General features: G+C 48.2%; 1 protein-coding gene across 8 annotated transcripts in view; it reads right to left on the reverse strand.

Annotated features, from left to right (window-relative positions):
* LOC138981313 (tyrosine-protein phosphatase non-receptor type 4-like) overlaps positions 1-13,543 on the reverse strand; it is a 114,256-nt gene that overhangs the window by 21,149 nt on the left and 79,564 nt on the right. For all 8 annotated transcript variants that reach the window (XM_070354183.1, XM_070354180.1, XM_070354186.1 and 5 more), the window contains one exon: positions 11,666-11,810. In XM_070354183.1, coding sequence (XP_070210284.1) covers positions 11,666-11,810 — 145 coding nt within the window. The remainder of the gene's footprint in view (positions 1-11,665; positions 11,811-13,543) is intronic.

Genomic DNA, 13,543 nt, shown 5'->3' on the forward strand with positions numbered 1-13,543 from the left:
AGAGAGACAGAGATACAGACAGAGATATAGACAAACAGACAGACATGGTACATGTGTTCAGTGGACCACTTCAAATCCCCAGTCTTCATCACCTGACACTACAGGGAAAATATTACCCTTCCCAAAGAAATCCGCTAAAACGTGTCTACCTTATAAACCCCTATCAGGAAAAAATAGTCAAGCCAATGTGGCAACCCCGACACTTCCTTCTATCTGTCAGCAATCTTGGCACAGTTTATTTTCACAACTTCCCAGAATGTTGCACAAAAGAGGTTTGGCTGTCTGTCGTTAATATCATTTGGTTTTTCCCTTACCATGACAGGCAAAAAAGTACTGATTTAATGCACAGACACATAGTGGCACTGAGGGAGGTGGGGGTGGGATGGGTTGGAGTACACACACACACACACACGCTCACAAACGCGCACACACACAAAAGTGACACACACTCACATACACGTAAACACACACATAACCACACACACACACGCACACACAAAAGTGACACACACTCACACGTAAACACACACGCACCACACACACACACACACACGTGACACACACTCACACGTAAACACACGCACCACACACACACAAAAGTGACACACACTCACATACACGTAAACACACACACACATAACCACACACACACAAGTGACACACACTAACATACACGTAAGCACACACACGTAAACACAGACACATAACCACACACACACACAAAAGTGACACACACTCACATACACGTAAACACACACACACACACACAAACACACACACACACACACACACACATGTTCCTTCTTGTCCTGGTACAGGTGGCGGGCCAAGTCCTCTCTGAGAAAGCGAAACCCGACCTCGCGATCAGACTGAGACGGCAAGTACATTCGCCGCATAACCACCATGATATGACCAGTATGTGAGTGTGAATCATCTTGCCATAACTCGCTGTGAGCCCGTTTTACGTGAGACTTGACGCCGTGTGCTGACACAAGCACCCCCACCATGCGTGCCTCGCCGACACTGACTTGTCAACCTCTCTTGCAATAACAACTATAGTAGCTTCTTTCCTACATTAGCGTTATTCCACACCTCTCTATTGCACCGACACCGGTTCAGCGGCAACTCTCTCTCTCTCTCTCTCTCTCTCTCTCTCTCACACACACACACACACACACAGATTCTCACACACACACACACGCGCGCGCACGGCACACACACACACACAATCTACTACACAGCCATTTCTTTCCGGAATTAGCGGCATTTTTCACACACACACACACAGTTCTTTGTTTACTGACAGCGACATCCAAAGGCAATTGGCAAAATATGTGTACGATTGTTTTCAACTACGCAGATGCAATGCGTCTTCCAACTGTCCTCAATAACTTATGCTCATCCTCAGGTCCTCTTTGTTCACCCTGTTCCACTTGGTTTTGTATTTCATGTATGTTATGTTATATTGCTGTTTTTTCCTATACTTATGTATCTTGTATGTGTCAATAGGCTCTGTGCTATAATGACAATAAATTCTGATTCTGATTCTCACAAGGTTCACACCCAAAATTCACTGCAGTCACATCATAAGAGTAGCAAATTCCTTCATTCGCAGCTAACCAGCTCATCACTACCAGTACCACCCCAACACCATTTCACTGCACTATCTTACACCTTGTCCAAAACTGCTCTGATCACGTGATTCCCAATGGCACCCTCCCTGCGCGTGACGCTCAGTTTTTTCAGGAGCAGGGAATGGTTTTACTGACCTCCCAACCCTCCATTGGTGACGCCTTATACCACACAAGTTAGGATCTGTTTGGTTGATCTGTTTGGTTTTCCTTGGCCTAACCAGTATATATATATACGGCTTGTGTCTGTCTGTCTGTGTGTGTGTTCGCGATGCACGGCCAAAGTTCTCGATGGATCTGCTTCAAATTTGGTGGGCATATTCAGGTAGACCCCGGACACAACCTGGACGATGAGAATTTTCAACACGTGCTCTCAGCGCGCAGCGCTGAACCGATTTTGGTTTTTCTGTAGATCCACTACATCCATTCCCAGTAACTCTTCCTTATCTTCTCCAGTGTTTTGCGTTTATCTCCCTTCCTTCGTGTGGCGTCAATCCATATTCTCGTCACTATTCTTGGAAGGTCACTGTCCACAATGTTACTATTTTTAGAAGGTAACTGTCCACAACTCTTCCTTATCTTCTCCAGTGTTTTGCGCGTTTATCTCCCTTCCTTCGTGCGCCGGAGCAGCCGGGTATTCGGCTCTACTTTACTAACGGCGAAGCGGGTAATCATCTAGTATCTAATATAGGTCTATGCCTATGGCCTCACCATGTCGGGGGAGAGTGAGCAGCAAGACACATGGCACGGCCTATATATGTCACGATGCTTAATAAATCATGGCCTTCTGGCACCCGTTCCTTTGACCTGCCAACCACATGTGTGTTTCAACAAAACATGTTCCTCCTTGATCTTGGCTGCCACCGAGGATATTACATTTAGGTGACTGTTATCACAGTCTATAATAATGTGTGTGAAGGTTCATGTGATGTCTGATAGTGATACTGCAAACCATGGAGCATTTCACTGTTTTCCTCCTTCCGTGGCCTGACCAAGCAAAGACAGTGCGCGGTAAGAGGCAGACGGCGCACCCAGCGTCTGATCTGACCCCAGCCCCCCCCCCCCCCCCCTCCCTGGTACAGATTTCTTTCTTTATTTGGTGTTTAACGTCGTTTTCAACCATTCAAGGTTATATCGCGACGGCTGGTACAGATGCCTCAGTCATGTCATGGTCATGGCGAAACCGCATCAAAGCTCGGGACACCAACACCAACTGTCCACCTCTATTATATATATATATGATTGTATCGTAGATGCAAGGAGTGTATGGATGTATGATCGTTTCCACACCAGGACAAATACCAATGGCTTGTATGCTATATGGCGGATTCAATTATTGTTCTTGTTCTTGTTCTGTAGCAAGGCCCAGCGCAAGACGCTGGCTCAAACAGCGCACCAAGTTAACCCAGCCAAGAATGCAAGAGAAAGTTGTTGTTTGTAACATGACTGTCGCCTGCTGCGCTGGGAATGTTTATGAATCATCGCACCGCTCGGTCCTCGAGGAACATTCCTCTGCTGCACATGGACCGTTCAGTCGTGCTAGACTTGCTCTAAACGGTCTCCGGAGTGCAGTATTGTATGCAACAACTTTGCGAGGGAGGCATGACAGTAGGTTTATTCTATAATTATAAAGTATCAAATGCAGCAGAGGCGTGGAAAGCCAGCCAACTGACACAGAGGACGAGCGATCTAATCAGTGAAAGATAAGCCTGGCGTCAGAAGGCAGAGCAAAGATCACTACAAGTACCGTGTCATGACTGTGCCAAAGTCAGCACTGACGCTGACAAGTATGCCAGCACCGTCACTATTCAACACACGACAGCCGCGCAACGTGAACAGTGGGGCTGGATACGAGGTCACACTGGAAAACCCCACCACAGCTCATCTCCCTCCTTCTATCTTAACCCCCCCCCCTCCCCCTTTAGTTACAGCAAGCGGTGACGGACGAACGAGACCGCATTCCAAGGCAAGTCCTCCCTCCCTGCCTGTCCCTTTCTCCGCGCTCACCCATCCATTACTATATAGCGGGGGGAGCAAGCTCCGTAATCCCACCACCCCTCCCCTCACACCTCCATTTTCTCTACCTGACCAGGTGGGGGACAAGATAGCTGAGACGCTGCCTGTACAAAAAGCAGAGCGCTCTACGACTACTACTACAGTAGGAATTTTGCCTGACACACCGTGTCCCTCAGCTTTTCACTTACACATTTCGATTATGCAAACAAGAACAAAGTTCCACCAAGTATACAAAATCCATCTGTTTCATCTGTCACTAGTGTTAGTGTTGTAGCGTAAATAGGGTGTCCGTAACGTCCCGTTTGACAAAGTGGAATGTGTGTCCACATGCACTGAGATGTCCCACCAAGTCCGTCTAGTACCGAGTACTACTGCTGTCTACATGCACTGAGATGTCCCACCAAGTCCGTCTAGTACCGAGTACTACTGCTGTCTACATGCACTGAGATGTCCCACCAAGTCCGTCTAGTACCGAGTACTACTGCTGTCTACATGCACTGAGATGTCCCACCAAGTCCGTCTAGTACCGAGTACTACTCCTGTCTACATGCACTGAGATGTCCCACCAAGTCTGTCTAGTACCGAGTACTACTGCTGTCTACATGCACCGAGATGTCCCACCAAGTCCGTCTAGTACCGAGTACTACTGCTGGCAATGACAGCACTCACTGTATACGAGGCAGGCAGCATAATACGGCGCACATACACACACACACACCACATACGCACACAAACACACACCACACACCTCACATGCACACACTGAATCCGACAAAGCATTCTTCCCCAGACTTGTTTCAGTAAAACCGAACACATCTTAGACAAGCCACCGAGACGGCATTCTTACATTGCAGCACGTAGATCCGTATCAGACTGCACAAATCTGTTCTGGATAGGTGCGCCAAATTAAAGTGCCTCCGACATCAACAGCGAGACAATGTCGTTTACGAACATCAATGGTGTTCTAACTGTACGCACGCACATCAATGGTGTTTCAACTATTAATGGTGTTACGCACGCACATCAATGGTGTTTCAACTATTAATGGTGTTACGCACGCACATCAATGGTGTTTCAACTATTAATGGTGTTACGCACGCACATCAATGGTGTTTCAACTATTAATGGTGTTACGCACGCACATCAATGGTGTTTCAACTATTAATGGTGTTACGCACGCACATCAATGGTGTTTCAACTATTAATGGTGTTACGCACGCACATCCCGAGACAACAGTCAACATGAGTATCTGATCAACGAGCGTTGATGGTAAACATCACGACATGCAAATGACGAGCTGTTTATAGCCGCAAACACGCATCTGCTTGCAGCGACAATCTCTTTTATCTCGTCAATCTCCCTCATTGTTGTGCTTTCACATCAGCTTCGGCCCTTCTCACGCGTCGTTCAGAAGGAAAACACACACAGTGACACACACACAGACATCCACACACACACACACACAGTGCAGTGACACACACACACACACGCACATCTTTCATACCTTTTTACTAACTCCTACGTCACATCAATCAAGACAACACTCTTGCTCTAAGGTTTGACTTACAACAACACCACACAGAGAAATGATCCACTTGATTTAACTAGGTGTTTAGAACCTTCCTCAATAAAAGCATGACCATTAGGAATGGAGACTAACCTCTAGAGGTGTGTGTGTGTGTGGAGACGCACTTCTGTTAGCGTAGTTTAGTGACGCTGTATGTTAGCGTAGTTTAGTGACGCTGTATCTTGCGTTTGTTAGCGTAGTTTAGTGACGCTGTATCTTGCGTTTGTTAGCGTAGTTTAGTGACGCTGTATCTTTCGTATGTTAGTGTAGTTTAGTGACGCTGTATCTTGCGTATGGGAGTGATCCACGGCGTGTGGACTCCTTAATGACACCACAATGAATACATACAACCGCCAGACATAATAATAATAATAATAATAAATGAGCATTTATATAGCGCAACATCATAACTTTACAATTATGCTCTTTGCGCTTGACACATTTAAAATTAAAACACAGTTATACAAGCATTTACATCCACATTCATAGTCAGCAACGCTGAATTAAAGGCATACACCATCAAACATACATTACAAAAGATTCTTCCACTAACTAAGTAATAAAAACATGAATAAAAAAGGTAGTGGAAATATGCAGACATCTCCCCCCCCCCCCCCCCTCCCCACATCCCTTTTTTCCGCTACGGCTGGGATAGACCAAAAGCGGTCAATGCGAGGCCCGGTAGACACAGAAGCCACAATGACGAGGAAGTGGAAGGAGGGGGGGGGGGGGGAGGGAATGCTCGAAAAAAAAGAGGAGTGGGGGAGGGGAATGCTCGAAAAAAAGAGGAGTGAGAGGGCTACTCACGACGTGCTTGCTGGAACCGTTGGCAACACGACGACGACGACCGCCACCAGCAGGAAAGTGACGGCGAGGGGGAGGGGGCGGAGGGGGGTTGGAGGCAGGACGGAAGGGAGGGCTGGGCGGACGGGGGGAGGGTCGCGGAGGGTCATCAGAGAGCTGCACCACGCCAAAAGTCACAGCACCACCAATCCTGCAACACCGCACCACCAGCTGGCTCTGACCGCCATAGTACGAGGACCTCTTGCCTCGGCCTGGCGGCGTTGTTGTTGACGATGTTCTTGTTGTTGATGCTGTCGACGGTGTTCTTGTTGTTGATGCTGACGACGGTGTTCTTGTTGTTGATGCTGACGACGGTGTTCTTGTTGTTGATGCTGTTGATGCTGCTGACGGTGTTCTGGTTGTTGATGCTGTTCTTCTGGTTGTTGTGGGGGTGGCGGTGGCTGCCCTGCCGCCGTGCGGCGCTACTCGATGCTTGTGTGGGCCAGCCATACAGACACACATCACTGACGCCTGGCATAATACTGTCCCGCTCCAGCAACTCAGTAACGGCACCACCCCATCTCGTCTTCACTCACCATCTCCAACCTCACCGCATGTTTCACGTATCCCTCCCGCCCAACCCACTGAGGTATATCCTCGACAAATTACTCAGTGGCTGAACCTTTTCAAGAATCTCCACTTATCTCACACTGACGTCCAACCTCCCTGGAATCTCCACTCAAGTTATCTCACGCGTCCAACCTCACAGAAATCTCCACGTACGTATCTCACACTAACGTCAAAACTCACTGGAATCTCCACTAATTCAACACGTCAAAGTTTTCACTACTTCATACACGGAACCTTCCTGTTGCGATCTCTAAAACTTCCAGCACCGTGTCTGTCTGTTGTTCACGTCGAGTGGCAAGGTCCGTATGAAGTCAGAGACGAGAAAAGCCGGCGGCAGAGTGAACATTCCCCCCAGTACAGCGGTTCTCTAGGAAGCTACAGGACGCGGCACACGTTCGGCACCTGGCGGGGCGAGGCGGATAGCGGGTGTGTGGAACAAGACTGGCAGCGCTCTCTACACTCGACACTGTCTTGTCCTCGTCAGGTGCTTGCCGCCTGGGGGCCCACAATGTGCAGTCCATTCATAAGCACATCAGTCGTCGCGCCAGGGACAAAGTTGGGCCAGCCTACACACCTAGCTCGCTCCTTCCGCCTTCCTTTCAAACACTGCATACATGTACAAATAACTATTCCACGCCAGCCCCTCTCGTCTTCAGTCGTAAAAAAAAACACAGCGGCATTCCAGTCTCAATACGCTGACACACAGATACCGGCTTGATCGGTCGCCACTCCCGAGAAGGCAAGTGCACAGATATTCCTCTCGGCAGGTGCCGCACAGATACTACTCCACTCGGCCGGTGCACAGATACTCCACTCGGCCGGTGCACAGATACTCCTCTCGGCCAGTGCACATGCAGGAGACGTCCATGGAACTAACTGTACACCGGTGCGGTAGACAAAGGGCACAGGAGAAATGTTTCGAGTTGAGGCGTACGAGGGCTCAAGTCCCTGTCACTTCTGTACGGCCACCCTCTAGCTGACTGCCAAGCGGGGACAAACTACCTTACTTCGTTCAGTCACACCACTGTTCCCCCCCCCCCCCCCCCATCCCATTCCACTCCCTCAACGGCCGCGGGGTCGCAAAAATGTCCCCCACTCCGATCTGAGCGCAAGTGCTTCCGATAAAATTCTTTGTGCACCCTGGCGGTGACAGGCATTCAGACAGCGACCAAACACCGATATCAGCGACACGGCCCCACACTGGAGACAATACAACTCAATGTACTGCTATCCAGATTTAACTTACTACACGCTGGGATGGGAAGAAACAAAACTTCATTCTCACTGATACATGGAATATATTATTTATCCCCCGAGGCCAAGACGTGAGCGGAAAAGTAATAGTGTCAAACTATGCCGAAAAAAAAGTAAGTGGTCCCAAATGAAGAGTGAAAATCTGCCCATGGCACAGTCACTGAGACAGCAGTCAACAAAGCTGCCAACCTTTCTGGCCGACCTCGAATGACCTGACAAGTCAACCAGACGACTTGACAGTGCGCGGCTGACGCGTGTGGGATGCACTCCCACCCAGTGTCTCAGGTTCGGTCAAGGACGACGTTTCACTGTTGCGTCCATTCACACAACAGTTCCACGAGTCTCTCTACGGGTGAGTGTTTAGGCGTGCATGCGAACACACGACACACCCTGTTGCAAGACCTAGCCCCACGAGGCCAGCATATGACAGCCCTGCAAGTCACGTCAGACAGGTGAAAGAAAAAGAAGCCGCAACACCACGACTTGCCTTCAACGAAACTTGAAAATCGACACTTGCAGTCAGGCTCCAGCACCCGTCAGTGTCAGTGCACCCCCCTGCAGCATAGCATCCACCTACAACGCTTTGTCAATCACTTGCTCGTCATTTCCCCCTAATTTTCCGTCTTTGCTGTGTGCGTGCACTTTTCTACTGGCTGCAGGTACCATGTGTCATAAATAGACTGTCAGACGTCCAACCTGCATAAAAAAAGAAGGTGACAGGAACACAGCCTGAGTTGCTGCTAAATGTTTTCCCCGCATCCGAGAATCAGTGCACAACACACTCAAGTCAGCATATTGTTCAGTTATGTAACTCCAGTGTGTGTGAAAGCCTTCATGCATACACTGACATTGGCACAGCTGTTCAACTTGTTCACCAAACGCACTGCCGTGCAAATCGGGATGTCTGACCTCAGCAATGCGACTCCAACTAGCTGTGAAGTAACACTGAGCTCACTTTCACAGGTTCAACCAATTTGACTTCAACCTCAAGTTTTTCTCAGGCCTCAAGAAATGTCAGTGGCGTCTTATTTGTGGGGTTTGTGAAGCATACAAAGTGGTAAAAGTGTGTGTGTTTGGAGAGACTGGCGAAGTACTGGGTGCACTATTTGAAGGCCGTGTCTGCGAGGGGGGGACCAGCGAGGGGCGGGAGGTAGCGACGGAGGCGCCGCAGCACGAAGACAAGCAGGCAGGGGAACGCAGAGCAGGCAAAGTGGCGGCTTGTCAACCCGTAAGAGGCAATTGAAAATGTGCTGGCAGCCGTGACCCGGGAAGACATTTCACACAGCCCCCACTTGTCACTGCCTGCTGACGACGCACGACACCCCCCCCCCCCCCCCCCCCCCCGAGCGACAGGTAAGGCAAAATGAGGCCACTGAGAGGAGGGGGGAGTGTGATGGGAGGTGAGAGGCCACAGGCACCTGATATAAGCCAGCCAGATAATTTATTACACGGTCATGCATGCTACACCACACAGTATTGTGTTACTATAACCCTGATCGAGTGCCCGTTCTGCCACCCGAGATAAAAGCTGAATACTCCATATCATGTTCGCTGCCTTTAAACGGACGCCAAACTTTCAGATGAACGGCAATGCTCAGATGTCCAATCCTTCTTCGTTGGCTAGAGATGTCGAATAATACGTGCTTGTGGCTCTTCTAAGAACTGTCTTCACTTCCACGCCAACACATACAGGGAAACACAAGGTGAATGGGCCGATGAGGTACAGTAAATGAGGGGGTGGCGGAGGGAGGGGGGGGGTGTTCAGCGGAGGAAAGGATGCACACGATGGCAGGGGACGGGGAAAATATATAACTCCGCTACTGTGTATAAATATGAGGATACTATGTGTAGAGGTTGCGAGAAAAACGACAGAATACGCTGCTGCTAACTTGGTTTTTGTGTTCCCAGAACTAGTGTCTATTTGGGACATGACGTGGTTATATAATTTATGCTAAGACAGAACACGCGGTACTACGCTACCCAGACAAAGACAGGGCCGGACTAGGGGGGGGGGGCAGATGGATGATCTTCAACCGATCTGTGTCCAATTTCGGCAGACAAACATTTGGAGGCTAAATTGTCCAGGAGGTGACCATGTTGACTGTCAACTGTTGACCGACATAAACCCCCCGCTGGGCACCCATCCACTTGGAGCCACTTGCTGAGTGACCTAGGACCAGCTTCATGTTGGCTCAGTTCGCAACTGTTTAAGACACCAGCTTATAATCGCATATATATCGCTTACACTGTTCACAAATGTCGTTATCCCATGCATTTTTCAGAAGACAACCCAAAGCAATGGTGACACCACCAGCTGTGAACACTGTCACTTTTAAACGTGTTGTTAACTGCTACCAAGCATGACCATAGACTGGTGACACCTTACCCAGCGTCAAACCAAAGGGAGAGCCCTGGCAGTGCCACCTGATAGAAACGGAGTGGTTCCCTCCCTTTGCTCTCACAATCTACCCCGTTCCAGTCCTCACAGAAACAGTAGGTGTAAAACTAGCATCCCGCTGACGCTTTGACAAGTGGTTTTCGTCAAACAACGACCGGGCAACGGCCTGAGAACACAGACAAAGACAGAAGACTAAAAAGATAAAGGCCATACTACAGCCAAAACAAAACAGACTGACAAAACACCCACAATACAACAGCCCCAAACCACGAGCACTTAAACAGACCAACAAAACTTGGACTCTACAACAGACCAACACACCTTGGCAACACACCAACAAAACAAAACACAACGGACAGATGAAACACGGACAATCCAACAGACCGACAAAACACTGTCAACACAACAAAACCTACTAAGCATGAACAGACGGAAAAAACTTGGACACTACAGCAGACCGACAAAACATGAACAATACAACATACATGGACCAACAAACACGAACATACCAGACCGAGAAAACATGGACAATACAACGGTACATGTATGACAAAACACAGGCAGTACAATAACCATACAAATATATAACAGAAGGACAAAAAAGATGAACAGAGCTACAGACAGACAAAACATGGACAGTACAACACAAAAACAGACAATAAAACAAGGACAATACAACCAACCAACGAAACATTGACAGTACAATTGACCGGGAAAAAACAACATATGGGCAATACAACGGACTAACAAAACATGGACGAAGCAGTCAATACAATAGACCAACAAAACATGGACGAAGCAGTCAATACAACAGACCAACAAAACATGGACGAAGCAGTCAATACAATAGACCAACAAAACATGGACGAAACAGTCAATACAACAGACCAACAAAACATGGACGAAACAGTCAATACAACAGACCAACAAAACATGGACGAAACAGTCAATACAATAGACCAACAAAACATGGACGAAACAGTCAATACAACAGACCAACAAAACATGGACGAAACAGTCAATACAATAGACCAACAAAACATGGACGAAACAGTCAATACAACAGACCAACAAAACATGGACGAAACAGTCAATACAACAGACCAACAAAACATGGACGAAACAGTCAATACAACAGACCAACAAAACATGGACGAAACAGTCAATACAACAGACTAACAAAACATGGACGAAACAGTCAATACAACAGACCAACAAAACATGGACACAGACTGAGGAGATGTAGATAATGAAGGGAAGATTGTGACGGCATGAAACAAAAGGCAGACAAATACAAGTAAGAGAAAGAGTGGCAGACAGAAAGACGACGATTGAGAACAAGCCGGACACGACTTGGGGGTTGAGGGCAGGATGTGTGTACTCACGACGAATTCATTATAGTAGGGCTGTTCGTGGTGTGTAGCGTCCACCTTGCCATTGGCGTCACCGTTGCCGTAGTTGACGACCTTGGTGGGCACGGGGGCCGGGTAGGTGTCGCGCGTGGCGTTGTGCGTGAGAAAACCCCCATCGCTGCACACACACACAGACATACAGGTAAGAATACAGGGCATACACAAAACAGACACAATGATAAGAGATGGAAACTGAAAGCCCAGGTGAGCTGAGTGAGCTGCCCTTGTTTGCTCCTCTTGTTGTCAGCACTGGCAAGTAAAAAGGGTATTGTAGTTGTACATATATTACTTTAGATATTTTTTTTGTTATCATGGGTTTTATGAATTTTCTTCTCTTATTCTTTTATAATTATTAATTAATGACCTATATGTGCTGATGACCAATTTAATTTCCTTTGTTGGATCAATAAAATGTTATGAGTTATGAGTTATGAGTTACAGAAAACCAGCCCTTCAAGCCAAAAGCTTTCGTGAACACGGTATGTCATCTCAATATCAACAACTAGCCGTAAATATCACAACATCACATCCACTCTTAGGCTTTCTCCATACAACCATGATCATTCACAAAATGAACAGCATCAACCAGATGAAAACACTGCATGCTGCTGCAAATACCGCGTCAGAGGCTTGCCAAGATGTGGGAATGTATCCCATGAATAAAGTTAGACGATCAGACCGAACAACGCATCCTTACAGAACAGACAGCAAGACACCAACCGGAAAGTTAATTTTTGACAAGATCGGCGGTATTTCTTCATTTCGTTAGGACTACATTGTTTCCCTCAGAGTGTGTGTTGTTGGACAGTGGTCAGCGCATGACACAAGAGAGCACAAGGGTCCGTCTGACCTGGGCCAGTCCCTGTTCCCGCACTGATACAACGTCCTCCTGTTGATCCGTCTAAAACAGTCCAGCTATTGTGTGTCCAGGGACTTACATCAAGTCCAGCTATCGTGTGTACAGGGACTTACATCATGCTCAATGTTTTGCTCTTGCACCACTTCAATAATACCATCAATCCGCACACACAAAGTATTCCCAGCCGTACAGAAAACCCGTGCACAACCTGGACATGACAGTAGATCATCAGTGGTGTACAAGAATAGCCTCGTGCCACTCAACGACTGGCAGCGTTCCTGGCATCAAGAGCGTGTCCTGGTGAGCGTCCAACAGCAGCACTCAGCTCCTCGATCATTTCTGCTGCTTGTCTGTCATGCCTACACTGGTTAGCGATCCTTCCCTGCAAACAGCGCAAGCTGCAGGTCCGAGCACAAATCACACCTCATTCTGTCCCGTGCGGGTGGCCTTGCCAGACTCTGCGTCTGTCACACAGGTATGTTGTAGTGTTGCCGATTGTCAACTATCTCTCCTGCCTCTCGCCCCCTTAACTCCGTGCATTGCAAAGCTTGACTCCTTCAGAGGACACCATCAACCCTTGCTGGACAGTGTCGCGTCACCAGGACTGATCAGTCCCCTCAGCTCGCTTGCAACTGTCCAGAGGTGACAATACAGGACATGCATGGAGTCGATCTCTGTGATGCAGCTATGCAGGTGTGTAGACACGGTCAGACTGACAGCGTGTTTTCTGCTCTGCGCAACTCACAACATCAACACTCTGCCAACATCGCTCTGGCCTCGCGCCCCTTCTACCGAGCATTCCTCTCTCCCTTCCCTCTCTCTCTACCACACACACACACACACACACCACACACACACACCTCAACTCTTCTCAATATTCGCTTTTGTCGATAACCTTTCTCTCCCTTCACAGATCCTTACCACCCCCCACCCCCACTTTCTAACTCATGCACTCCCCCCCCCCCTCCTTTTTTTTGTATAACCCAGCAACC

The sequence above is a fragment of the Littorina saxatilis genome, linkage group LG12 (genome assembly GCF_037325665.1).
Source record: "Littorina saxatilis isolate snail1 linkage group LG12, US_GU_Lsax_2.0, whole genome shotgun sequence".
Classification (NCBI taxonomy): Eukaryota; Metazoa; Mollusca; class Gastropoda; order Littorinimorpha; family Littorinidae; genus Littorina; species Littorina saxatilis.